A 26,497-nucleotide genomic window follows, 5' to 3' on the forward strand; every position below is an offset into this window, starting at 1 on the left:
TGGGCTTGGGATGGGGTGCCTCACCGCACCCCAGGATGGACCTTCTAAGCTTGAGGGCTTTGTTTTCCTTGGGGCTGCTGATCTGAATATCTAGGAGGATTTAGAGGAAGAATAACTCTCCTCACAGCCTAGTATGAGGCAGGACTGAAGGAGGATGGTGCCTGGGAAAGCAGAAAGAACTGTCCTGGATAAACTGAGTACCACAAGGCCTCAGCAGGGGAAGGAATGGGTCTCAGCATCGGGGCTCACCTGCAAGAGCCTCCATTACCCCTCTTCAGCAGCCAGCCACCCCTCAGTCCTTTGGGCAGGCCTTTGTCACAGGATGATCCCTCCCTCTTCCACAGGGAACTTGCCAGGCAATCAGCAAAGCAGCTGAGAAGCAAAAGGAATGGCAGAGTTTCTTCCCTCAAAGGCAGGCAGATGTTGGACACTTGTGGCTCACAGCTGTAACCCTAGCTTCTCAGGATGCTAGCTATTCTGAGGATCATGGTTTAAAGCCAGCCTGGGCAGGAAAATCTGTGAGACTCTTATCTCCAATTAACCACCAAAGAGCTGGAAGTGGAGGTGTGGCTCAAGTGGTAGAGTGCCAGCCTTGAGTGAAAAAGCTAAAGAATAATACCCAAGCCTGTAATCCTAGCTACTCAGGAGGCTAAGATCTGAGGCTCGAGGCTCAAAGCCAGCCCAGGCAGGAAAGTTCATGAGACTCTTATATCTAATTAACCACCAGAAAACCAGAAGTGGCACTGTGGCTCAAGTGGTAGAGTGCTAGCCTTGAGCTGAAGAGCTCAAGGATAGCACCCAGGCCCAGAATTCAAGCTCCACAACTGACCAAAAACAAAAAGAAGGGGCTGGGGATATAGCCTAGTGGCAAGAGTGCCTGCCTCGGATACACGAGGCCCTAGGTTCGATTCCCCAGCACCACAAATACAGAAAACGGCCAGAAGCGGCGCTGTGGCTCAAGTGGCAGAGTGCTAGCCTTGAGCGGGAAGAAGCCAGGGATGGTGCTCAGGCCCTGAGTCCAAGGCCCAGGACTGGCCAAAAAAAAAAAAAAAAAAAAAAAAAAAAAAAAGAAGAAGAATATCAAACCTCTGAGTTCTTTTTGCGCAAGGCTAGCACTCTACCACTTGAGTCACAGCGCCCACTTCTGGCCTTTTCTATATATGTGGTGCTGAGGAACTGAATCCAGGGCTTCATGTGTACAAGGTGAGCACTCTTGCCAGTAGGCCATATTCCCAGCCCCAACAACATATTTTTTTGTTTTGTTTTTTTGGCCAGTCCTGGGCCATCAACTCAGGGCCTGAGCACTGTCCCTGGCTTCTTCCCGTTCAAGGCTAGCACTCTGCCACTTGAGCCACAGCGCCACTTCTGGCCATTTTCTGTATATGTGGTGCTGAGGAATCGAACGCAGGGCCTCATGTATACGAGGCAAGCACTCTTGCCACTAGGCCATATTCCCAGCCCACCCAACAACATATTTTTTTAACTAAAGAAAAAAAAAAGATAGGGGCTGGGAATGTGTCTTAGTGGTAGACCACTTGCTTAGCATGCATGAAGCCCTGGGTTTGATTCCTCAGTACCACATACACAGGGAAAAAAAAGCCAAAAGTGGTGCTGTGGCTCAAGTAGTAGTGTGCTAGCCTTGAGCAGCTCAGGAACAGTGCCCAGGCCCTGAGTTCAAGCCCCAGGACTGGAAAAAGAAAAGAAAACCCCCAAACGGCAAGCACATCCCCTGGGATTCTACAGAGGTGTAGACATGGTGACTTTCCAAGGACTCAGGGCATGGACAGCAGCTCACACCTATTATCTTAGCTGCTTTGGAGACTGAGATCTGAGGATCACAGTTCAAAGCCATGCTGGGCAGGAAAGTTCTTGAGTATCTAATCTCCAATTAACCAGCAAAAAGCTGGAAGTGGTAGAATGCCAGCCTTGAGCAGAAAAAGCTAAGGGACAGTGCCCTGGCTTCAAATTCAAGCCTTCAAGCTATTAGTATCAGCACACACACACACACACACACACACACAATCACACCAGCCTCTCTGGAACTCTTGCTCTGCAGTTTTCCCACTCTCCTTCCCCATCTCCAACCCTGATGTGACCCTCAGAACACCCAAGAAAACCAGGGCCTGGTAGGCCTATGAGGAAGGGAAAGGCTGACTTTACAAGGCGCAAGGCATGCTATTGGCATCTCCAGTGCCAGCTGCAGACGTTCCTTGCAGTCCTCTAGGTAGGCACTGTTGTGCAAGTTCCCTCACTCCAGTGCAACAGCTGCAAGCATGGGGAAACTCCAGGCTGTGGAAGTAGACAGTATGCATGGTAGGAATTGAATGGTGGCTCTCTTCCTGGTTCCTTAAGAGAGCATCTAAGCTGAACACCAGTGGCTCATGCCAGTAATCCTAGCTACTCAGGAGGCTGAGATCTGAGAATGGTAATTTGAAGCCACCCTGGGCTGGAAAGCCCGAGAGACTCTTTTTTTTTTTTGGCCAGTTCTGGGGCTTGGACTCAGGATCTGAGCACTGTCCCTGGCTTCTTTTTGCTCAAGGCTAGCATTCTGCTGCTTGAGCCACAGCGCCACTTCTGGCCATTTTCTGTATATGTGGTGCTGGGGAATTGAACCCAGGGCCTCATGTATATGAGGCAAGCACTCTTGCCACTAGGCCATATCCCCAGCCCCACCGAGAGACTCTTAATCTGCAATTAATCACCAGAAAACCAGAAGTAGAGCTGTGGCTCAGAGTGATAGAGTGCTAGCCTTGAATGAAAGAGCTCAGGGACAGCACCCAGGCCCAGAGTTCAAGCCCCTCAACTGACTGGGGCAGGGGAGGGAGAAGGACAGAGCTTCTAACACCAAGGCTTCCACATCCAAGCGGACAGTCGGGTGGCAAGTCCTACCTTCTTCTGTTATTTAATTATATTCGTTTTTGTGCCAGTACTGTGGCTTGAACTCAGGGCCTAAATATTGTTCCTTAGCTTTTTCCCCTTAAGGCTGGCACTCTACTATTTGAGCCACAGCTCGTGTGTGTGTGTGTGTGTGTGTGTGTTTGTGTGTGTGTGTGTACTGGTGGCTGGGCCCTGTGTGGTGGAGGGAAGCAGTTGCTGGGCAGCTCATTGGCCAGCAGGGGGCGACTTTGGGTTGTTTCCCCATCCAGGGTTGGAGCTGAGATTTGCACTACTGCTAGGGACTGGGGAAGGGCTATTCTGGAGCTGTGCTTAGTCCAAGGGCAGTGCAGGGGTGTGTACTCTGGCACCGTGTTCTTCCTGTGTCCCCTATGGTTCCCTTGGGACCTGTGCAAGCAGAGGTATTAGCCTGCGAAGAGTCAGTAAGGAGCTCAGGATTCAGCCATAGTTTATTGAGAACCTACTATGTATAAGCCACCTACTGAGTGCTCCCATAGACAGTATCAAAGAGAGGTACAGTTTTGACATGTTCACAAGCCAAGGAGATGTTATGGGTATATTGCAAGCCGGTTCTAGGCAAAACACATGGCAAGCTCACCGGCCAGCAGCCCAAAGGTCTTGCATACTCCACTCATGTCTGCATATTCCACTCATGGACGAGATGACCAACTGACCAGATGGCCTAATGACCATAGCCAGGGTTTACACACACCCCTTCTAGGATCTGTAGCAACAGAATGACATGTGGGTAGCTGAAGAGTCAACCCCAAGGTATTCTAAGCAGCTTGGACATGCTAATGAGGCAACTTCAAGGTTGAGAGTGGTTGAGAGTAGCTAAGTCATGGTAATGAATCAACACTAACATGTCCTAGAGGTGGCTTTGATTTATTAAAGAACCAACTCTAAGGTGGTTAGGCTGTGGTCTTGGTACTAGACTAACTCTAAGGGTGGCCAGAATAAGACCCTGAAAACAGGCCATAAACACTCTAGCTGAAAAAAGCCATAAAAACTCCAGCTGAAGGTTCTCATAGACTCCAAGCTTTGCACTCCAGCCTCACATACGCCAGCCTCAAGGGACCTTTCCAGCTGTCTGCCTCTCCTGTCAGCTTCTCTTGTCCCAGCCACAGGCTCCCTTCAGTGAGTGAGCCAACTTGCACCAGCTTAGTCAATTCCAGGCCTGTCTTTGTTATTATTGCATAGAAAAACAAACTGCTCGATGTGTGAGTGGTGATCACTTGTTGTGGGAACGTTATTTTATAATATGTTATATTATTGACATCTTGTATTTCAGTCTTTATTGCATACCTGTGCTACTGCCCATTTTGAGACAAGAGATGGAGATAGATTTCCAAAGGGGGTGAGGGGAAAGTCCTCCTGCTCTCAGACAGTAGAATTTTCCAACAGTGCTTTCCAGTTTGGGCTTCTTTCCCTCCCTCCCTACACCTCCACCCTCAGAGCTCCCTCTGGAACATTCCAGGCTCTGGAGAGCTACTGTCTTTAATTTCTGGCTGCAGAGTCCCAAGGAGAGTTCACTCCTAAATCTAGTAGAGGTCAAATCCTTCAGGCAGAAGGCGGCTTCCTAACCGGAGAATCTGTACACTCTGTTCCACGGCTCTGCGAAGCCAGCTGTCCACGTGGCTTTCTGTTTTCACCCACTTTCATTTCCTACTTCTCCCTGGGCCTTGCACAATGCTGGGGACAGGTCTGGGAAAGTGTGGTAGTGGGGATGGGGGTGGGCGGGGCGGAGGGATGAAGACACTCCAGAGGCCCAGCCTGGGGAGGTCATGTGGATGGGAGGAGCATGGACTAGCTTTTTCTCCCCAGTGGCTGAGGGCTGCTAGGCCATAGCTCCCCCACTTGGGGCCAGGCTTGTCTGTAGCCTGAACCCCACCTATCTCCTCCAACTCTGCCTCCAACCGGTCCCGGTGGGCCCACCCACCCAACTCAGGGTCACCTGCTCCCTACATGGACTTACACCCTTGACATTTTCCAAGCACTGGACTTTCTGTGTGTTTCTCTAGGGCCATCAGACTCTCCTGAGATACATTCTCTGGGGACTGGCCTAGGGTATGGGCTTGGGCACAGCAAGAATCTGGGTGCTGGAAGCTTGTGTAGGTGTGTGTGCCCATGTGTGCCACTATTGGGGCTTGAAGGCAGGACCTTATATGCTCACTTGGATTTTTTTTCTCACTCAAGGCTGGTGCTCTATCACTTCTGTGCTGAGGAACTGGGGATAAGTCTCACAGACTTCTCTGCTGGCCTGGATTCACATCTCGATCCTGATCCTCAGATGTCAGCCTTCCGAGGAGCTAAGATTGTTGGTGTGAGCCAACAGTGGCCCACTGTCAAATTGTTTTTGAGCTATGGTGCCCCCAGAGGAAGCAGTCCTTAGCCCCAGGGGTGGCAAGGCCTCAGAAGGGGCAGAAGGCACAGGGCTAGATGAGCGCTAGCATGGCTGAATGCAAGCAGAGCTTCAGACGCCCGGTATCCTCTAGCAGTCCTCATTTTCAAATCGTCAGGGCCCAGGCCAATAGGAATACAGGAGACTGGGGAGCCTAGCTAGCACATACATTGGCCCTGAAGGAAAATCAGGTAAAGATCCAAAGAAGTTAAGTCCAAATCTTCCAGTATGTCCATGGAAAACCAAGATGTTACAGAGCTGAGACGGAAACCCATGGAAAGAAACTGAGGGGCCCTGCGTATACAAGGGATGGGCCAGAGGCTGAGGTCTGGCTGGGTGGCGTGTCCACCAACGGTTGTGCTACGTGGTGGCCCTGCACCACGCTGGCAGCTCTGGTGGGGCAGGGGACTTGACTAAGGGCTGGAGACAGTGCAAGAATAGTTCTGGACCTACGATTCCCTAGTTTGGGTACCCTGACTTTGGAACCTGTGCCACATCCAGCCCAGGGATGGGTGGGGGTATACCCCACTGGCATAAGGGGGTGGGGGAGAAAGCCAGGAGTCAGGGAGACAGCCATGTTGAGCGGGCCAGACAGTGGGGGGATCAGATTTCAGCCCAGCTGTATTTTTGGCTGAATGGACTGGGGGCCAAGTTGGGCAGGAACAGCTGCCCCATGGAGGGGGGCAGCCCCACCCCATTAAATACCCTCACACTACTTCCATCCAGATAACCCCCCCCAACTCCTGACTCCTCCACCCCCCCCCACACACCCCCACACACTACAGACAGAAAGAGCCCAGTGCCCCAGGACTAGCAGATCACTTTGGGCTTCTCTGGATTGAGACTGAGTTTCTGTAGGGTCTTCTTGATGCGCAGGGCGGTGAGGCGGGCGGAGGGGTTGGGGTACCAGCATTCCCGCATCATCTGAGCCAGGCCACAGAGAACCTAGGGGGTGGGAGAGAGGCAGAGAGGAAGCAGGGACATGAATCAGGAAAGATAGAAATGAGGCAGAGAAGTGCATGGCCCAAGAAGGACAGACAGATGTAAGCAGGAGGGTAGGACAAAAATAAAACGGAAGAGGGAGATGAGAGTGTTGGACAGGAGTTTGTGAGGAAAGGCAAATGGTAAGCATGAGGATGAAGCATCCAGGCAAGGATGAGGAGAGGAAGCGAAATGGAAGCCGAAGGGAGTGGCTAGAGGCTAGAGGCGGGCAGAAGAGTGAACAAGAGCGCTCAGTCTCATTCATTCAGGCCTCCTGGGGGAACACCATCTATGCCATCAGGATCCCTAGGGAAGGGCAGCTCTGCCATCTTGGAGCATCTACATCTCCATCTGTGACCATCCCACCCACCGCATGATGGGGCCTAGTGATACCCTAAAAGTACCTGTGTCCAGGGGAGACCCTAGCCCAGGAGGCTGGGTGACTCCAGAATGAGCCAGTCCCTCCCCTCTTGTCCCTAAAAGTGAGCATGTAGGTGTGTACAGGATCCACAGGAATGCATCCATTTGTTTGTTTGCTTTGCTTTGCTTTGTACTGGTAATAGTACCAAACTCAAGGCCTCCTGCTCTCGCTTGGCGTTTTTGCTCAAGGCTGGTGCACTATCACTTGAACTATAGCTCCACTTGAGGCTTCTCCTCATGGATTTTTCTGCCCAGGCTGGCTTTGAACTAGGATCCTCAGATCTTAGCCTCCTACATAGTTTACAGTTATAGGTATGAGCCACTAGTACCCAATTGCATCCATGTGGTGTTTTCTTTTTTAAATGAATATGTATGTTGTGTAGAAATGGATGTGTTTATGCATGTATAAACATGTGTGCATTTATTAATTATTTCAGTAAATATTTATTGAGCATTTACAGCATGTAGGCACTGTTGTAGGTAACAGGGATATAAGATGAGCAGAAGTGGGGTGGTGGTGGCTCACACCTAGCTACTCATCAGGCTGCAACCTGAGGATCCAGGTTTGAAACCAGCCCCAGGAGACAAATCACTTAGCCACCAAAAAGCCAGAAGTGGAACAGTGTTCAAGTAATAGAGGGCCAGCCTTGAGCAAAAAATGCTCAGGGACAGCACCCAGGCCCTGAATGCAAGCCCCAGGACTAGCATACATGCATGTGCACGTGTATACACACACACACACACACACACACACACACACAGAGCAGTGTCTGCCAGCAGTCTAGCATATATGTGTATGTATATGTGTCTGAGAATATGTTTAGCAGCATATGCATGTCTATATGGGTTCATATATGTATATATATGTATGTATGTATGTATACATGCATGTATATATGTATGTATGTATGTATATATGTATGTATATATATGTGTGTGTCTTTGTATGTGAAATGCTTTGATGGAAAAACATAACAAAACTCTAACTCCACAGCAAAAAACACGCCTGAGACTTCTCACAGGTGAAGGGGAGAAGGGCTTTGAAACTCTCCAATTAAATACAGTCTTAGAGGGATAGAGAGCCACAGACCAAGAATTCAGGAATATACTCAAGACCTATCCAAGAAGCAGAGGCCTCAGACACTAGTTCCTAGGACCAGAAACCCTAGCTGTGAGGCCCCTACCCACACCCCATGCCACCCCAGCCTGAACGCCAGCCCCAGCCCCACAGAGGCCTTACCGGGTCTGCAGCCAGCCGGTTGGGGATAGTAGGAGTCTGCTGGTCAACACATACCACCTTCTTCATATCCTCAAAGCTGGGGTCATTGGGCACCACATCATAGAAGGGTGGCCTATAGTCCTCTACAAGACCTGAGGATTGGGGGGAAAGGGGGTAGCACAGTTGCCTGGGGTCCTCAGGAAGCTAAAAGGCTCCTAGAGAACAGCTTTGCCCAGCCTCTCCAAGAAGCAAGTTGACTGGCCATGCTGCCTCTGAGAAGAATACTGTAAGATCATGAATGCAATGATTTCCGTCTTAATTTTATACACTTCCCACATGCTGGGCATTGTACAGGATGCTAGCCCTGTTACAGGAGTTATTGTGCTAGTGATTGTGACATCAATGTGAGGGGGGGCATCATTGATACCTCCATGCTACAGACAAGAAACTGAGGCTCAGAAAAGTTGGGCCTAAGCTTACACAGCCAGATTCAAACCCATCTTGTTAGGCTGCTAGACTAGACCTTGTTCCAGTCTTTCCTCAGTGGCCTTATATCTAGGGTGGGAGGCTGATGCCCAATGATAACATCACCTAATGTTTACTGAACACTTTCTATGTGCCAGGTACCCTGCATTGAATCCTCACACCAGCTCCAAGAAGGACTTATTGGGTCCCACTTTATAGCCAAGAAATTAAGGTTAGAAATATAGTGATAGAACTGCCAGGTGCGAGTGGCTCATACCTATAACCCTAGTTCCTCAGGAGGCTGAGAGCTGAGGATTACAGTTCAAAGCCAGCCCAGGCAAGAAAATCCACGAGATTCATCTCTACTTAACTACCAGAAAACTGGAAATGGAGCTGTGGCTCAAGTGGTGGAGCACTAGCTTTGAGAAAAAGAGTTCAGGGACAGCATCCAGACCCTGACTTCATGCCCTATAACTGACCAAAAAAAAAAAAAATCTCAGGGTTGAGAATGTGGCTTAGAGGTAGAGTGCTTGCCTAGCATGCATGAAGCCCTGGGTTCAATTCCTCAGCACCACATACACAGAAAAAGCCAGAAGTGGCACTGTGGCTCAAGTGGTAGAGTGCTAGCCTTGAGCAAAAGAAACCAGGGACAGTGCTCAGGCCCTGAGTTCAAGCCCCAGGTCTGGGGAAAAAAAAAAAAGGAATCTCTCCTAAAAGAAAGGATTTTTACTGTGGTCCAGATAATGTCTACCACTGCCAGGTAAGGCTGGGGTCTCCATTGATCCCACCCTACCTCCCTCTCTCCCCAGAGCACTGGCGTAGGAGCTTTCTGAATGCAGTGGTGCTGCCAGGGATGCAGGCAGCTTCGTGCCCCATCCTGCTCCAGGCCTGGCCTGGGCCACACAGGCTCCTCAGTGGAGCCTTCGGCAGCTGTTCTCCCCATGGCGAGCTTCCAGGCGGCCCCTATGCTGCTCACGCCTTAATCAGTGCTGCACAGAGGCCTAAGTGTGTCTAATGAGCCTTTAATCAGCGCCCAGGCTGACACCAGATTACAGTGTTTATAATGCGCCTGGAATCTGTGTGCGGCTAACAGAGCTTGCCCTCCTCAGCCTTCCTCCAGCCGGCCTTTCCTGCTGGGAGCCTGGCCTGGGCTCCATCCAGGTGTCCTTTCCCCACACTCCAGCCTCTTACCTAACTTGGCGGTTTATGCACAGGAATCAGAGCCCCGTAAGACTCTTCCAGGGCTGGGAATGTGGCTTAGTGGTAGAGTGCTTGCCTTGCATGCATGAAGCCCAGGGTTCCATTCCTTAGCACCACATACACAGAAAAATCCAAAAGTGGCACTGTGGCTCAAGTGGCAGAGTGCCAGCCTTGAGCAAAAAGAAGCCAGGGACAGTGCTCAGGCCTTGAGTCCAAGCCTCAGGACTGGCCAAAAAAACAAAAACGGTCTTCCAGAGGAGCAAGGCACAGTGGCTCAAGCCTATGATCCCAGATATTTGGGGGAGGCAGAGGCTGGGAAATTTAAAGTTTTTAAATTTTAAAAAAGTTCAAGAGACTCCATTTCAATCAACTGCTGGGTGGGACTGTGTGTGCTGTTTTCCCAGCAACAGAGAAAGCACCACGACTGCGCAGCGTGGCCTGTGTCTGTTATTCCCAGAGACACTGGTAAGCACAAGCAGGAGGACTACAGTTGGGCAGACCAAGACATAAAGCAAAACCCTACCTTGAAAAGCCATCAGGACACACTGGGAACCAGCGGCTTATACCTGTAATCCTAGCCACTCAGGAGGCTGAGATTTGAAGATTGTGGTTCAAAGCCAGTCTGGACAGGAAAGTGTATGAGACTATCTCTAATAAACCACTAAAAAGCTGGATGTGGAGCTGTGGTTCAAGTGGTAGAGTGCTAGCCTTGAACAAAAAAAGCTCAGGGACAATGCCCAGGTCCTGAGTTCAAGCTCCATGACCAGTCAAAAAAGGCTGGAGGTGTGGCTCAAGTAGTAGAGCACCTGTATAGCAAAGAAAGAGAGAGAGACAGAGACAGAGAAAGAGGTAGGAAGGAAGGAAGGAAGAAAGGAAGGAAGGGAGGGAGGGAGGGAGGGAGGGGGGGAGGGAGGGAGAGAGAGAAAAGTCCCCCAGAGGGCTGGGAATATGGGCTAGTAGCAAGAGTGCTTGCCTCGTATACATGAAGCCCTGGGTTCAATTCCCCAGCACCACACATATAGAAAATGACCAGAAGTGGTGCTGTGACTCAAGTGGCAGAGTGCTAGCCTTGAGTAAAAAGAATCCAGGGACAGTGCTCAGGCCCTGAATCCAAGGCCCAGGACTAGCAAAAAAAAAAAAAAAAATTCCCCCAGAGGGACCAGACTATCAAGTCAATGACCACTGAGGACAAGTGCAGTGCCTAGGGCTGACTTCTAGGAATGCTTTCAGCAATGAGACTGCTTCTGATCAGGGTCAAGTTCTGTTCTGAGGATTTTACCCCAACCTGTCAGGACTCCTAGCAGCCCCTGGCCGTGCATGGCCTCCTCTCAGGTTGACTGTACTCCCACCATCCCAGATGACCTCACATCTCCCATCCAATCAGGGCTAAGAGAGCACTGACCACAGGGAAGGTGCCTTTACCAGCCTTCCCAAATCAGCCCCCCCCCCCCCGCCATAGTAACCCAGAGCAATAATGAAGTTATTGTCTTCAGGCAGTGCAGTTCTATGATGGACTAAGGAAATCAAGGACTGGACATTTAAGTGTCACTGTGATCATAAGTACTGACCGCAGAACCAGACGTTCAGACACCAGTGCAGCCTGTACCTCATTCTCCTCATCTATACAATGGGGACATTATACTATATTATACTCATTTTATTACAATAATGGTCACTGATATTTAGCTCTGGATAGTTCTGAACACTTTCGTTGGATTAACTCAATAACTACAAGCTATTTTGGTTGTTTTTCTGTGTTTTTTTTCTTGGGGGGGACAGTACTGAGGTTTGATCTCAGGGCCTTATGCTTACTAGCCAGGTGCCCTTCTACTCGTGCCATACCCCCAGCCCTTTTCTGCTTTTATTTTTCAGAGAGCACCTCTCATTTTCTCCTGGGATGGGCATGATCAATGCCTTCCAAAATAACTGGGATTGAACCATACACCACTACATCTGCTTTTTGATTGAGATGGAGGTCTTGCTAACTTTGGGGCTTCGAATCACCATGCTTCCAATAGTTGCTTCCCAAGCAGCTGTAATTACAAACATGAGTCAGCATGCCTAGCTAGCACCTATTTTGTTGTTGGTGGTTGTGGGGCTTGAACTCAGGGCCTGGGCACTGTCCCTGAGCCTCTTTGTGCTCAAGGCTAGTGCTCTACCACGTGAGCCACAGCTCCACTTCTGGATTTTTAGTGGTTAATTGGAGATAAGCATCTTATGGGGACTTTTCTCTCAGACCTCATCCTCCTGAGTAGCTAGGATAACAGGCATGAGCCACCAGAACCCAGCCTAGCAGCTATTTTTAATTCTCACTTTACAAATGAAAAACTAAGGGGACTAGGAATGTGGCTCTGTAGTATAATGCTTGCCTAGCGTGCATGAAGCTCTGGGTTTGATTCCTCCGTACCACATACATAGAAAAAGCCAGAAGTGGCATTGTGGCCCAAGTGTTAGAATAGTTCCTTGAACAAAAAGAAGCTCAGGGTGTGGCCAGGCTATGAGTTCAAGCCCCAGGACTGGCAAGCAAAAAAAAAAAAAAAAAAAAAAAAAAAGGAAAAAAGAAAAGAAATGGGGGCACAGGAGGTGAAGTAACCTGCCCAGTCATTATAAACTTGGAGTTGAACCCGAACAATCTGATTCCAATCCTTTAACCACTAAGCAATACCTACTTTCTCTTTCAAGGTGGGAGATTTAAAGAAGATAGCATACGTAAAGAATATAGCATGCCACATATGAGCTGCTACTAATATTTGGACACACACTCCTTAAAAGTTCACTTAGACTAAGTGCTGGTGGCTCATGCCTGCAATCCTAGCTTCTCAGGAGGCTGAGATCTGAGAATCATGATTCAAAGCCAGCCTGGGCAAGAAAGCTCATGAGATTCTGATCTCTAGTTATCTACCAAAAAAAAAAAAAAAAAAAAAAGAAAAAAAAAGCTGGAAGTGGAGCTGAGGCTCAAGTGATAGTCTTAAATGAAAAAGCTTAGGGACAGTGCCCAGGCCCTGAGTTCAAGTCCCTGGACAGGCACAAAAAGAAATAAATAAAAGGCCACTCAGCCAAGGCAGCCAGTGGATAACAGTGGCTAGGAGTCCTAGCTTCAACCCCCTCAGGCCAGGGCAGGAAGCCCTCATCTCCGCCTGTCCCCATCCCCCTCTCCCTCCCTGAGTAGCCTCTCACCATTGATGATGGTCCTCCGGGCAATCTCCCACAGCACTAGCCCAAATGCCCAGACATCAGTCCATTTGTAGGACTCAAAGCAGTCAGTGCGAATCTGCTCATCCAGCACCTCGGGCGCCATGTACCGCTTGGTACCCACTCTCGGGTTGTTGCCGATGTCCAGGTAATCACTACCCTGGGAGTGTATCACAGCCAGACCTGTGGGTAGAAGACTTGTCATTCTAGCCACTCAGCCTGGCCCACACAGAGCTGTCCCCAGAGGCTCAGGCCCAGGAGGCAGGAGACAGACAGAGAGGAGCAGACAGAGAGACCTGTCCTAAGATTGGCTGGAAGACAGTGGCCAGAGGGAGAACCTCTGTTCCAGCTACTCTTCTCTTGCATAGACCCACGAACCCACTGAGATGTGAACAGGCAAGGCTGGCTTTGTGATGTCCATTTCACAGAGAAGAACCATGAAGCCAGTGTTGGAGAATGGGGAGGAAGATGCTGGGGAGGATGTACTCAAGTGAGGCTGGGATGAGGTTCCTGGGCCCTTGCATCTCTCTCCCCCTGGAGCTAGCGTGGGTGGCTTTGAGAAGGGAGTTAAGTGGGGCAACAATGGCCCACACCTGTAATCCTAGCTACTCAGGAGGCTGAGATCTGAGGATGACCATTCAAGGCCAGAGGGGGCAGAAAAGTCCATGAGAATCGTATCTCCAATTAATCACCAAAAAGCTAGAAGTGGAGGTGTGGTTCAAATAGTAGAGTACCAGCCTTGAGAGAAAAAAAAAAAGCCAACAGAGAGATAAGGTCCTGAGTTCAAACACCAGTACCAGCACACAGACACAGACACAGACACAGACACAGACATACACACACACACACACACACACACACACACACAGAAGGGGTTTCAAGAAAACTTGGAGGACTCTTGCGGAGGAGAAATGAAACAACAAATTTCTCCAAGTTTTCAAGTACCAGTCGTGGTACTGAAACAGGCAAAGAAGCCCAGAGCACAAGCCCCACCCCCCTGCCCAGGGTCCTCCCTACTCTGCCCCCACTTTGCCCGCCCACCTAGGTCAGCGATGCAGCACTGCAGGTTGCTCTTGACCAGCACATTGCGGCTCTTGAGGTCACGGTGGGCGATGGCCGGTTTGCCCTGCGTGCCAAAGATCTCCATGTGCAGGTGCGCCAGGCCGCAGGCCGCGCTCATAGCCAGCCTCAGGGCCAGCTGGGGTTCCAGCGTCTGTCTCTGCAGAAAGTCGTAGAGGGAGCCATGCTCGTGGTAGTGGGTGATGAGCCACAGCTGTGTGCTGGAGTTGCGTGAGGTCATGTCGGAGGCGATGAAGCCTGCGTGAAGAAGGATCAGGTGGCTGAGCCAAAGGATTGAGGAACAAGGAAGCTGGATTGGTCAGGGTCCAGGGTAGGACTGACCTAGGCTGAGGTGGGGGCTTGGTTAGAGGTTCATTTAGTTTGGGTCAGAGAGCAGAGTTACTGGAGCCAGAGGTTAAGCTGAAGGTGGGCCGGGTGGGGAAGTGTGTGGACTCCAAGCCTGGCACAGCATGGACACTGCCCCCTCCTCTCCTTGCCTAGGATGTTGTCGTGTCTGAGCAACACTGTGTTGTAGATCTCCGTCTCCCGGAACCATGACTGCTCATCTCTGGAGGAGAAGATCTTGACCGCCACACTCTCGCCATGCCACAAGCCCCGCCACACCTCTCCATAGCGCCCCTTTCCTGGTCCAATGGCCAGAGGAGAAAGTGAGGGTTACACAGAGCTCTGGGAGCACTGTCTCCCCCATCCAGATGCCATACCAACCCTACCTACAGAACTTCTAACTTTATGTACATCTCTTTTTTTTTCTTGCCAGTCCTGGGGCTTGAACTCGGGGCCTGGGCTCTGCCCCTGAGCTTTATTTCCTCAAGGCTGGTACTTAACCACTTGAGCCACAGCTCCATTTCCCACTTTTTTTTGGTAGTTTAGTAGAGATAAGAGTCTCAAAGAATTTCCTGCCCCAGCTGGCTTTGAACCATGATCCTTAGAACTCAGCCTCCTGAGTACTAGGATTACAGGCATGAGCTACCAGTGCCAGGCTCCCATACTACTTTTTGTTCAAACAAAAATATGTAGGCCAGGGCTGAGAATGTGGCTTAGCAGTAGAGTGTTTGCCTAGCATGCACACAGCCCTGAGTTCGATTTCCTCAGCACCATATAAACAGAAAAAGCCGGATGTGGTGCTGTGGCTCAAGTGGTAGAGTGCTAGCCTTGAGCAAAAGAAGCTCAGGGACGGGCCCTGAGTTCAAGGCCCTGGCCCATCTCTTACACACAGCCCAGCAGAATTCCCATGCTGACCCTTCTCTTCCCCTGTGACTCTGGATGCTGAGCCTCCCCTTACTCCTCCATGCTTACAGAATCCACTTGTCCCTGTCCCCCAAACCCACCCACCCCACTCACCCACACATTCCACCAGAGCAACCTGCCGTGCCACTGTCCTCTGCACCAGGAAGGGAAGCCCCGAGCCACTGCCCGTGGTGCAGTCACTGTCCAGGAAGTCCTGGAAATACCAAGAAGCCACTGAGGGGCTGTTCCTCTCACACGGCCCCCTTCTGGCCTCAATGGGGTCACTGCACACTCCTCACAGGGACCAGCTCCCTGTCAGCCCTAATTTCTGAGTGACCCCCCCCTCCCTCCACCAAGTCTGACTCTGTGGCTCCTGTCTGCCCGCCCCTCCATCCTGGGTCCCAAGACCATACCCCCAGCATGCTGTCCCCCTGCTCAGATGCCTTCAGGATGAGGCTGGACTCGCCCAGGTCGCTGTGCAGACCCCGCTGTTTCTCTCGCCGTCGCCGGATATGCCACATTCCCAGAGCACCCAAGGCCACCAGGACCAGCAAGGCCAGTACAGGACCCAGGATCAGAGGCAGCTGGCTCCTTATTCCTGGCTGCTCTGGAGGAGGTTGAGTAGCTGGGGGAAGGGGACACTAAGTCCCAGTTTCCACCAGGCCAGCTCCTCTGCCCAGAGCCTCTGATCATTGATCACTGTGCCTGTCCACTCCCAGCCTCCTGCTCCCCTCCTCCCAGTTCTGAGGCAGAGGAGAAGACAGCAGGGGAGGGAGGGCAGGGCCTGAGAAGATGGGGAAGGGACACTTGACTTACTCTTGAGCACCAGGGACACGTTGTGGTTACAGAGGGTACTTTGGCAGCAGTAATGGTTGACGAACTCAGTGGGGTGTCCCCTGCAGAGCTCCTGGTTCAGGCTCCCACAGCCCCGGTGTTCCTGGGGGTCCTTTTCCTGTTCCTTAACCAGCACCACCGTGCACCAGATGCCCTGGCAGGTAGGCCCCCTACAGTGTGGGTTCTGGCACACACAGGTCACCAGTGGGCGCTGAGAAGGCTTCATGGCGTCACCTGAGAGACACACTGCATGCTTAGCCATTCTGGGCCCAGTTCTCCAAAAGTGAGGTCCACATCCATTTCTGTCTCAATGTCCTCTCCCTGAGGGTCCCTCAAACAAACCCTGGGAGGCCTTGATCCCTTGCTTCCATCCTCCGATCATGCTTTCTCAGGGCTTCACCTCTACAGGACAGCAGAGATTGAGAAGCCGACTTTGCCCTCTGCCAGTCCTGACACCCGACCCTGGGCCCCTGAAGATTCTCCAAGACTCTCTCTGCTAACACTCCCCACCCAATCTGTAGGGACCCACCCTAGAGTATGATAGAGCTCCTTCCTTCAGGTTTGTATTAAGAAAACAGAAAAGCTGGATTCCAGTGGCTTATTGCCAGTAATAATCCCAGCTAGTCAGGAGGCTGAGATCTGAGGATTGAGGCTCAAAAAAATTCTGTGAGCCTTATCTCCAATTAACCACCAAAAGTAGAGCTGTGGCTCAAGTGGTAAAGTGCCAGCCTTGAACGAAAAAGTTAAGAGACATGAGTTCAAGCCCAGTTACCCCCCCCCCGCCCCCCCCCCCACACCAGCAAACCAGCAAAGAGAGTTGGGACAGCCGGAAGCTTAGTCTAATTGAATCTCTCTGTCCCCGCCCTCCAGCCAGACTCCTAACCTCTCTGCAGCACCTCAGACTCAACCCCAGCAAAAGCTGAGCAGTGCCCAGATAGCCTTCCCCCATCCAGGCCCCTGTTCCTCCCCTACTCACTCAGAGTCAGGCCCAAGGCCATCAGCAGCATCAGAAGACTCCTCCCTGGGAGCCCCAAGGTCATGGTCCCTGGAGAGAGGAGAGCAAGAGGAGGGGAGGTAAGATCTACAGATGTGACAGCTGTGCTCTCTCCTACCAAGAGGAAATAACTGGAAGGTTTGGGGTGGGGGGAGGCAGGAGGCCACCTCCCCACTCCTACGTCTGGCTTTGGGGCGGGGCCTGCAAGGGAAGTCCTGGTTCACTTCCCCATGGAAACCATCCTGTTAGGGGTGAAGGGTGGAGAGCCATGCTGAAGTAATTGAGAACTGGAAAGAACCCCAGCTCTGCACCTCTGCTGCTGAGCTAAGACTAGAGCAGGCTGAGGGGGCTGAAAGGAGATTCTCTTCAAGCAGCTCCCCTCTCTCAGTTTCCACCCTTGCCCACCCTTTCCCAGAATAATCCCCCCCACCTCCCCCCACCCTCAGCCCTGGCAGCCTCAAACATAAACAGGCTCCTGTCTTCACTTCCTGCCATTCAGGGTCCCGCCAAGCTGGGAACAGGAATCAAGATTGTTTAGATTGGGGTCTGGATAGAACAGGCAGGAGTCACGCACAGCAGGAATTAAGGGCATGTTGTCCCGGCAGGCAGGCAGCAACAGGGCCTGGAGGAGCCACAGCTACCTGACACATCCTAGGAGGACCCCTGGCAAGGCAAAGTCCTACTCCTGATTTTAGAGAAGGTATTAAGGCTCACACAGGAGGAAACTTGTTCAGGGTCAAGCAGGACTCAGCTACAAGCATAAGGAGTTCAACCCAGGTGTCCAGACTCCCCATTCAGGCCTCCTCCCTCTGTCCTCTCAGGTCTAAGCCTGCACGTCTGTCACAAACATGGAAGAGGTTGGCAGTTCTGGGTCATGCCAACTGTAAAGAGGCCTCTGCCAACCTCACCAGAGTCAAAGGTGCCCTCTGGCAGCCATTCCCCATCCCTTTCTTGTCCCTTGTCTTGAGAAAGAGTTGGGTAGGGGAGGGTGGGCCGGTGATGGGGGAGGGGAAGTATAAGACATTTGCACACATGGTGGACCCGAATTGGACTTTTCCAGAAATTTCCTGAAGAGTCTCTGATAGTCTACAACTGAAGACCCAAGTAGACTGTGAATTAGAAGCCACCCCACTCTTCATTTCTCAATGCTTTAGAAGCAGAAGGTGTGGGTTGAGACTATGGCATCAAGGACTTTCTGAATAGCCGAGTTGGGAAGTCCTGTGTCTAGAGACTGTATCCCAAGAGAGAGAGAGAGAGAGAGAGAGAATTCTTTCTTTTTTTCCCACTCCTGGGGCTTGAACTCAGGGCCTGGGCACTGTCCCTGAGCCTCTTTTGGTCAAGGCTAGCACTCTACCACTTGACCCACAGCACCACTTCCAGCCTTTTCTGTTTATGTGGTACCGAGGAATCGAACCCAGGGCTTCATGCTTGCTGGGCCAGCACTCTACCATGAAGCCACATTCCCAGCCTGATATAAGTGAGGCTGGTAGGTTGCCTGGCACCAGTGCTCATGCCTGTAGTCCTAGCAACTTAGGAGGATGGGATCTGATGACTGAGGTTCAAAGCTAACCTGGGTAGGAACATCCTTGAGACTTTTATTTCCAATTAACCAGCAAAAAAAAAGAAAGGGGAACTGTGAGTCAAGTGATAGAGCACCAGCCTTGAGCCAAAAAGCTAAGGGATAGCACTCAGGCCTTGAGTTTAAGCCCCAGTAATCACACATACACACACACACACACACACACACACACACACACTCACAGTGAGGATGGTAGGATGCACAAAGGGTCCATAGTCTAAGACCAGTACCAAATGAAAATCCAAGATGCTGAGGCTTTGTGGGCAGAATGGCTGAGGGTAGGGGCTAAAGGGCTGCCTGGGCCTCTCTGGCTGATGGCAGCTCTAGCCTTCCTGCCTGGGCTTCCTCTGGCCCAGAGGCCTGACCTGGGGAGGAAGCAGAGCCCTGGGCTGCAGCTGTGTCCCCAGCCTCTGCCCCATCTCCTGCCTCATCCCTCTGGGAAACCAGTGAGGATTCTGGCAATCACTTTGCAGTGGGTTGGGCAGAATAAGCTTGCCCACCAGACTGTGGTCAAGCAGCTACTGATGGCAGTCATCACTTGCCCAGAAAGCAGCTAAGAAGAGGGTATAGGGCAGGAAGTGGCTAAAACCAAAGAGACCTCTGGCATTCTTCTGGGTCCTCTACCCAAGCTTGCATTTCCCTCCCCGTCTCCTCTGTCACACGTCTGCACAGCTGCTGTGGCCTCACCCCTAACTCCAGATCCCCATCCAGTCTATCTGGGGACTAGCAAAACAAAACAAAGCAAAATATACTTTTGTAAAGCATTCTCCATGAAATTCCAGGGAGTTTGTTCAGGCACAAGGCTGTAACACGTCCTACACAGAGCTGGACTGGTTCCTGAGCTGCCGGTTCAGGGTCCTCTAGGTGAGTGGACTTGGGCTGCAGAGGGAAGAGGCTCTAGATCTCACTGTGTCCATCTTCTGGGGGAGCCAGAACAAACAAAGCCAAATACAAGGCCAAGGGCTTGGTGCCACTGTAGGGTGGGTATGAGGGTGAGAGCTTTGATCTGGACATTAGAAGTACGGGGAAAGGACAGTAACATTCCAGAAAGTCACCTCTGATCTAGTCCTTGGAACGTGATGGAGTACAACTGCGATGTCAGGGGTGTGTGTGTGTGTGTGTGTGTGTGTGTGTGTGCTGATCCTGGGCTCAAACTCACGGTCTGGGTGCTGTTCGTGGGCTTTCTTGTTCAAGGATTGCTCTCTACCACTTGAGCCACATTTCCACTTTTGGCTTTTCTGGTAGTTAAATTAGAGACAAGAATCTCTCAGACTTCCTTGCCCACGATAGCTTTGAACTGCAGTCCTCAAAGCTCAGTCTCCTTAGTGGCTAAGATTACAGGTGTGAGCCACGGATGCCAGGCCAGGATGTCCAGCTCCTAAGTGAGCTCTCAGTAAAGCCAAACGCAGGAGTGGCTCTGGGTTTGTACCAAGCCAGATTCAGAGCTGACTGCACACAGTTCACACTGCATCTGATTGTCTCACAAACAAGCCTGCATGGACTTCTACTATCTTTTGGCTTCTTAGCAAAACTGCATGGAATATCTCCTGCAGACAGAAGTATCACTGACACTGGCCAGAAATCACAAATGTTAAGATAATTCCAAATATTAGCTTAACACTATGAAATAACAGTAATACTTCACTGGCTATGAGTACTAATTATGTGCCAAGTATGGAACTTGAATGGTTGATTGCATTTAATCTTCACAATTCCATAGGGAAACTGGGGCTCAGGAAGATAAATCGCATACCCATAGTCATTAAATGTGCCTTGACCAACTTAGATTGCTGCTAATAAATCCTTTCTTGTTAGCTGAGGGCTAGTCACTCACACCTGTAATCCTAGCTACTCAGGAGGCTAAGATCTGAGGATCGCACTTGGAAGCCAGCCCAGGTAGGAAAGTCCATGAAACTTACTTCCAATAAACTACTCAGACAAAGCTGGAAGTGTGTTGTGTCTCAGGTGATAGAGTGCTAGCCTTGAGCAAAATGAAGTTCAAGGACAATACCCAGGTCCTAAGTTCAAGCCCCAGGACAAGCATCAAAAGAGAAAGAGAGGCCTGGGAATGTGATTTAATTTAAGTGCTTGCCTTGGGTTCCATTCCTCAGTATCACATAAACAGAAAAAGCCAGAAGGAGCACTGTGGCTCAAGTGGTAGAGTGCTAGCCTTGAGCAAAAGTAGCTCAGAGACAGTGTCTAGGCCCTGAGTTCAAGCCCGGGGGGGGGGGAGGGGGGAGGGAGGGAGGGAAGGAGGGAGGGAGGGAGAGAGGGAGAAAGAGAGAGAGATTAACAATAATAGTAAGAAAGTACAATGATTATAACCATCTCCTATTTTTAAAGTTTTTTTTTTTTGTTAGTCATGGGGCTTGAACTAAGGGCCTGGGTACTGTCCCTGAGCTTTTTTGCTCAAGGCTAGCACTCTACCACTTTGGGCCACAGTGCTATTTTCTGTTTTCTGGTGATTATTTGGTCTCACAGACTTTCCTGCCTGGGCTGGCTTCAAACCATAATCCTCAGATCTCAGCCTCCTGAGTAGCTAGGATTACAGGCATGAGCCACCAGTGCTCAGTTTGGGATCTTCCTTCCTTCCTTCCTTCCTTCCTTCCTTCCTTCCTTCCTTCCTTCCTTCCTTCCTTCCTTTTTTCCTTCCTTCCTTCCTTCCTTCCTTCCTCCCTCCCTCCCTCCCTCCCTCCCTCTCTCCCTTCCTTCGTTCCTTCCTTCCTTCTTTCCTTTTCCATTTTTAGGTCCTGGCAATTGAACACAGGCCTTACTCTTCTGAAATCCCCAGCCTTTCATTAGTATTTTGTTTTTGAGATTGAGTCTCACTAATTTTGCTTGCAGTAGCTTGGAACTCCCAATCCTCCTGCCTCCTGAGTAGCTGGGATTACAGGCATGAGCCACCATGCCTGTAATCCCAGTCACCAAAGGCTACTTGAACAGTCAATCTGAAAAGCATGACAGCTACTGAGTGGCTCATGACAATGTGCACACACAGGACCAAGGGATAATCCACATCTCAGGTGAGCAGAGGGGGATGACACAAGGTTTCAACCCACAGTTCAGAACTGCACACAAGGCAGAATTGACAAATTGATCATTTCTGGAAGTTTTCATTTAATATTTTCACACTACAGATGATTGCAGATAACCAAAATCTCAGAAAACAAAACTGGACTATTCTATAACATAGAGATGAAGGTGTAGGCTTTGGATCATGTAGACCTAGGTTCAAATCCACCTTAACCACTTATATCTATGAGAATTGAAGTAAGTTACTTAAATTTTCTAGATGTAGGCTTCCCCTCATAGGTACAATGAGAATAATAATAGTGCTTATTTCTTAGATGTAATGTAATGAAGTTATTTAGCAGAGTATTAAATGGTACACAATAAGCCCTTAATAAATGTTATTAAAACCTCAACCATGCTATTGACACTACCTAAGGAGCTCTGGACAAGTTATTCAGGTCAGAACCTGTCTCCTCTTCTGGAGGCTGGACATAATAACCCTTCATTTTCTAGACTGCAGCCAGGATTACATGAGGGAAAAAAATGTCTTGAAGTGTCTACATAAGTACTCAAAAATGTAGCTTTGGGGGGGGGCGGATGGGGTGGGTGTCCTGGAACTTGAACTTGGGGTGTTGTTGTTCCTTAGATTTTTTTTTCTCAAGGTTGGTGCTCTACCACTTGAGCTACACTGCTTCCTGAATTTTGGTAGTTAATTGGAGAGGAGAATGTCACAGATTTGTCTGCCTGGGCCGGCTTTGAACTGAAGTCCTCACATCTCAGCTTCCTCGTGTATCTAGGGTTATAGGCATGGTATGGGTATTATATATAAATTCGGTGACATAGATGCCAGATGAAAACTCAGAAGCTGCTCTGAACTGGAGGGTACAATCCTTCCTTGGAAAATAAGACAGGATGCAGCCAGCTGGGGCACTTTAAAGGCTTCAGTCTCCTGGGAAGCCCCTGGAATGCCCTTTGTCCTAGGTCCTGAAGGAAGTCTGTGACAGGGGCTTCATGAGGCCATGCGGGGCTGTGGCTGGCTGAGTGTGAAGATGGCATTAGCACCAGGTTCCTGATCTGGGAAAGGTGGGCTCCAAGGGGAAGCCCAACGATGTGGCTGTGTGGCTGGACACACACACACACACACACACACACACACACACACACACACACACACACACACACACACACACACACACACACACGGCCCTGCAGGTCGCGGGAGCAACAGCTGAGCTAGAATCCTTAATCCTTTCTGGAGGAGGGAGGTTGTGAGAGCCCCGTGTACACGCAACGCCCCCCCCCCCGCCCCCAGCCCCCAGCTCCCGCGCGCGCGTGCGCACGCACCTCACAGGAGCACAGGCTTTGGAGTCCCAGCCGGGGAATTCCTCCGGCTCCTCCCAGTCTCAGGTGGAGAAACCAGGCAGATGTGCGCTGACAGCCAAGGGACAGCTGGCTCTGGCGACCGGCTGGGTCTGACCCTACCCCCACTTCTCTGAGAGGGGCCTGGGATCCGTCCCCCGAAGGAAGGGGCATCGGGAAGAGGGTCAGGCCGCCCTCCCTCCCCCAGCCCAGCCCTCCGACTTCGGCTCACCTTTGGGCGCAGGCAGGACGGGAGTGTGCCGCTCCGCGCCCCAGGGTGTCCACGGTCGCTCTAAGAGCGCGGAACTGGGGGGTCCGGGGTCCGAGGGTCTGGGGTCTGGTCCGGGGTCCAGGGTCCGGGATCCGGGATCGGGGCGCAGCCCAGGACCGGCTGGAGCCCGGGAGGGGCTCGCTCTGCGCGCTAGCGTGGCGGGCGGGCGGCCTCCCAGGACTGGGAAGGGGACGGAGCAAAAATGTTTCTTATTGCAGCGTCTTCCTGCCTGGCCCGGCTCCACCACTCCCTCCTAATAAACCGTTTCCTATTGCCCAGCTCACCAGCAGGCCGCCCGAGCGCCCCTCGCTGGGCCTCAGGACCCAGTCCTCCTCAGCGGGGCTCCCAGACCCCCTAGGACAGCCACCCCCGGGCCCCCTACCCCAGCCTCCCGCAGCCTCCTTCTCAAAGGGGCGGACCTTGGTGGTCTCGCACCGTGGGTCCCTTGGGTCCTGGAGGGAGCTCTGGGGGGCCAGAGCCAAGTGGCCAGGGTCTGGAGGCCTAGAGGCTGGTAGGGCCCCCCTTCCCCGCGCAGGAGCTGATGGTCAAGGAGGGCCTTCCCCACCCCCACCCCCACCTCCTGTGCAGGCGCAGCGGTGGCCTGGGCAGATCCTTAGCCTGCTCTCACCTGGGGGTTGTTCATCTAGGAGGTTCAGAGCAGCAAGGATGGAGTCTGGGGCTGGAAGGGTCCAACTAAATTTTGGCTCCACTCATAAGACTTCCCACTCGGCCTAAATTCTTCTGGTCTCCTCCCTCTGGCCTCTTTATGCATCCATCCCCTCCTCTCTTTTTGAAGCCTGTCCCATGGCACTCAGCCCATGGCTAAAGAGGTCAAGATAGGGCGGCTCCTGAGTCAGCGGTGAGGATGCCCTCAGTCTCTCCAGACTGTGCAGCCCTCATGACAGGTCAGGTCGCCCTCTCCTTCAGGGGTGGCTAGATATGGGAAGAGGGCTGGGAGCAGCCTCGGAATTTCTTTCCAAAAAGGGGCCCCTTGAATAGAGGCTCTGGGCAGTTGGAGGGAAGAGTAGCTTCATATTCATGAGAAAATAAATTCTTCTCCCTGATGCTCCAGCACAGGCTGGGACTGTACATACACCCTACGTCACTTGGTAAAACTTGAGTTCTAATCCTAGCCTTCTGGGTTTCCACACAAACTAAAGTCAGACCACTCCTGGGATTCCAGGCTAGCTACTAACCTCAGGCAGGTGACACCTCCCCTGGCTGCAGGTCCCTCCCCTCTGGGGGGTGGGCATAGTTCACAAATTCCCCTGCTTAGGTCATGGCTGGTGCTCAAGTGAGGGCACACACAGCAAACAGGCTGCATGCTGAGGAGACATGAAGTGGGCCCTCATTAAAGGAGTTTGTTAATTAATATATGTAAAGGCTGGAGTAGCTGGGGGCCATGGCTCACGCCTATAAACCTAGCTACTCAGGAGGTTGATATCTGAGGATTCTAGTTCAAAGTCAACCTGGGCAAGAAAGTACATAAGACTTTTTTTGGTTGGGGCTAGAACTCAGGGCCTAGGCACTATCCTTAAGCTCTTCTGCTCAAGGCTAGTGCTCTACTGCTGTGAGCCACAGATTTACTTTCAGTTTTCTGGCGGTTACTTGGGGATACGAGTCTCATGGATTTTCCTTCCCCAGGCTGGCTCGGAACCTCAATCCTCAGCCTCTGGAGTAGCTAGGATTACAGGTGTGAGCCACCAGTGCTGGCTTGTAAGACTCTTACCTCTAATGAAGAGCTGGAAGTGGAATTGTGGCTCAAGTGGTAGAAGGCTAGCCTTGAACAAAAACAGCTTAGAGATAGCACTCAGACCATGAGTTCAATCCCCAGTACTGGCAAACACACACATACACAAAAGCTGGAGTAGAAGGTGCCTTGGTGCCCAGTTGAAAGAGTGAATCTCTTAAGACAGCTTGCTTTTACACGGGGACTCTAGAAGATGAGCCTGGAACATTCCACCCCACCCTATGACAGTATAGTAGCTGGAGGAGACAATGGCCAGAGGCTCAGACAGGTATATATAGTTGACTGACCTCATTTCCTCTGCTAAAGTCCTCCCCACCCCCACCCACTGCTGCTTCACCACATGTAAGCCTCATGAATTCCCAGAAGCCTATACAACCAAATTTCAGTGTCAGGACTGACCGTGTCCTGCAGGCAATAGGAAGTACTATGGGATTACGGTATCTGCTCGTTCAGATGATAGCCGCTATTTTGGCACTCTATTAGTGCATAGTGGGGGTGTGGCTACACGCCATCTTTCACACCCACTCTTCCCCCTGCTTGCTATGGCTTCTTGCCAATCCCTCTGGCCCCGAGTCCATGGATTTCTATCCTGGGAAGTGGGAGTGAGAGCTCTGGGCCAGGATCCCATAGGATCTCCATGGTGTGAATCCATGGCCTGGTCCCTGGGAAGGCAGCTGTGGGACACTCAGGAGTTGGTCAAGAGTCACGGAGGAGAGCCAGTGGGGATGGGAGGCTTTCTGTGAGCAGCTTTGAGAAACAGATAAAAAGTAGAGGGAAGCTAGGCACTGGTGGCTCACGCCTGTAATCCTAGCTATTCAGGAGGCTGAGATTGGAGGTTCCTGGTTCCAGGCCAGCCCACTTAGACAAATCCAAGACATTCTTACCTCCAATTACCTAGCAAATGGCTGGAAGTGGAGGTGTAGCTCAAGTGGTAGAGCACTATCCTTAAGCAGACAAAAGCCAAGCAAATGCACAAGTCCCTGAGATCAAGGCCCAATACTGGAACAACAACAACAAAAGTCCAGGCAATTTGGGGAGGAGGAAGAGAAGACCTGGTGGAAGATGGCCCTGTTTATCAATGCTAGAATTTCCTCACTTTACTAGGGCACCAAGCCTTCCTGACCATGACTGGTGCTCTTCCCCCTTACCCCTGCCCCATGTCTGGGGATTTGATCTCAAGACCTGAGTGATGTCCCTGAGTTTCTTTTTACTCAAGGTTAGCATTCTATCACTCAAGCCACAGGGCTACTTCTGCCTTTTTTTTTTTTTTTTTTTTTTGTAGTTTCCTGGAGATAAGAGTTTCAGGGACTTTCCTGCCCAGGCTGGCTTCGAACTACAATCTTCAGATCTCAACCTCCTGAGTAGCTAGGATTACAGGCATGAGCCACCAGCTCCAGGCTTAACTGGTGCTTTTGAGGACTTTTACAAACCTCGGGCTTCCCATAAGCACACAGAGAACCTTGGGGAGTAGTTAGGGGAAGGTCAGAGAGCTGGAGAAAGTTCTGGGGCCTCAAACCAATGAGGACATCGAAAAGGAATTACACACGGTGTCCAAGTCTACAAGAATAAATTGCTCACAGGGACCAGCTGTTGCCTATATTCAGTGTAGACAGAATGA

General features: G+C 51.1%; 1 protein-coding gene across 4 annotated transcripts; it reads right to left on the bottom strand.

The window, feature by feature from the left end:
- Window positions 1–5,106: 5,106 nt before the first annotated feature.
- Acvrl1 (activin A receptor like type 1) lies at window positions 5,107–23,318 on the bottom strand. Of its 4 annotated transcripts, none has more exons than XM_048364164.1 (10): window positions 23,091–23,318; window positions 16,891–16,959; window positions 15,897–16,148; window positions 15,494–15,705; window positions 15,195–15,294; window positions 14,330–14,476; window positions 13,815–14,090; window positions 12,759–12,956; window positions 7,938–8,068; window positions 5,108–6,241 (listed from the first exon to the last, which is right to left on the bottom strand). In XM_048364164.1, exons 2-10 carry the CDS (start codon window positions 16,952–16,954, stop codon window positions 6,107–6,109), a joined length of 1,515 nt encoding a protein of 504 aa, XP_048220121.1. In that variant the 5' UTR covers window positions 16,955–16,959; window positions 23,091–23,318; the 3' UTR covers window positions 5,108–6,106. The 4 variants fall into 4 exon arrangements, with proteins under 4 accessions (XP_048220126.1, XP_048220121.1, XP_048220114.1 ...); XM_048364157.1 differs by lacking the exon at window positions 23,091–23,318 and adding an exon at window positions 17,623–17,805; XM_048364149.1 differs by lacking the exon at window positions 23,091–23,318 and adding an exon at window positions 17,550–17,805.
- Window positions 23,319–26,497: the final 3,179 nt, after the last annotated feature.

Source organism: Perognathus longimembris, chromosome 1, assembly GCF_023159225.1.
Source record: "Perognathus longimembris pacificus isolate PPM17 chromosome 1, ASM2315922v1, whole genome shotgun sequence".
NCBI lineage: Eukaryota > Metazoa > Chordata > Mammalia > Rodentia > Heteromyidae > Perognathus > Perognathus longimembris.

What these genes read in the sequence shown, in the direction of transcription:
- Acvrl1 (XM_048364164.1), bottom strand. Translation starts at nt 16,954, where the DNA reads ATGACCTTGGGGCTCCCAGGGAGGAGTCTTCTGATGCTGCTGATGGCC. An exon ending in GGCCTTGGGCCTGACTCTGA is followed by an intron (nt 16,149 to 16,890) that starts GTGAGTAGGGGA and finishes TGTGTCTCTCAG; the next exon opens with GTGACGCCATGAAGCCTTCT. An exon ending in ACCGGCTGGCTGCAGACCCG is followed by an intron (nt 6,242 to 7,937) that starts GTAAGGCCTCTG and finishes CCCACCCCCTAG; the next exon opens with GTTCTCTGTGGCCTGGCTCA.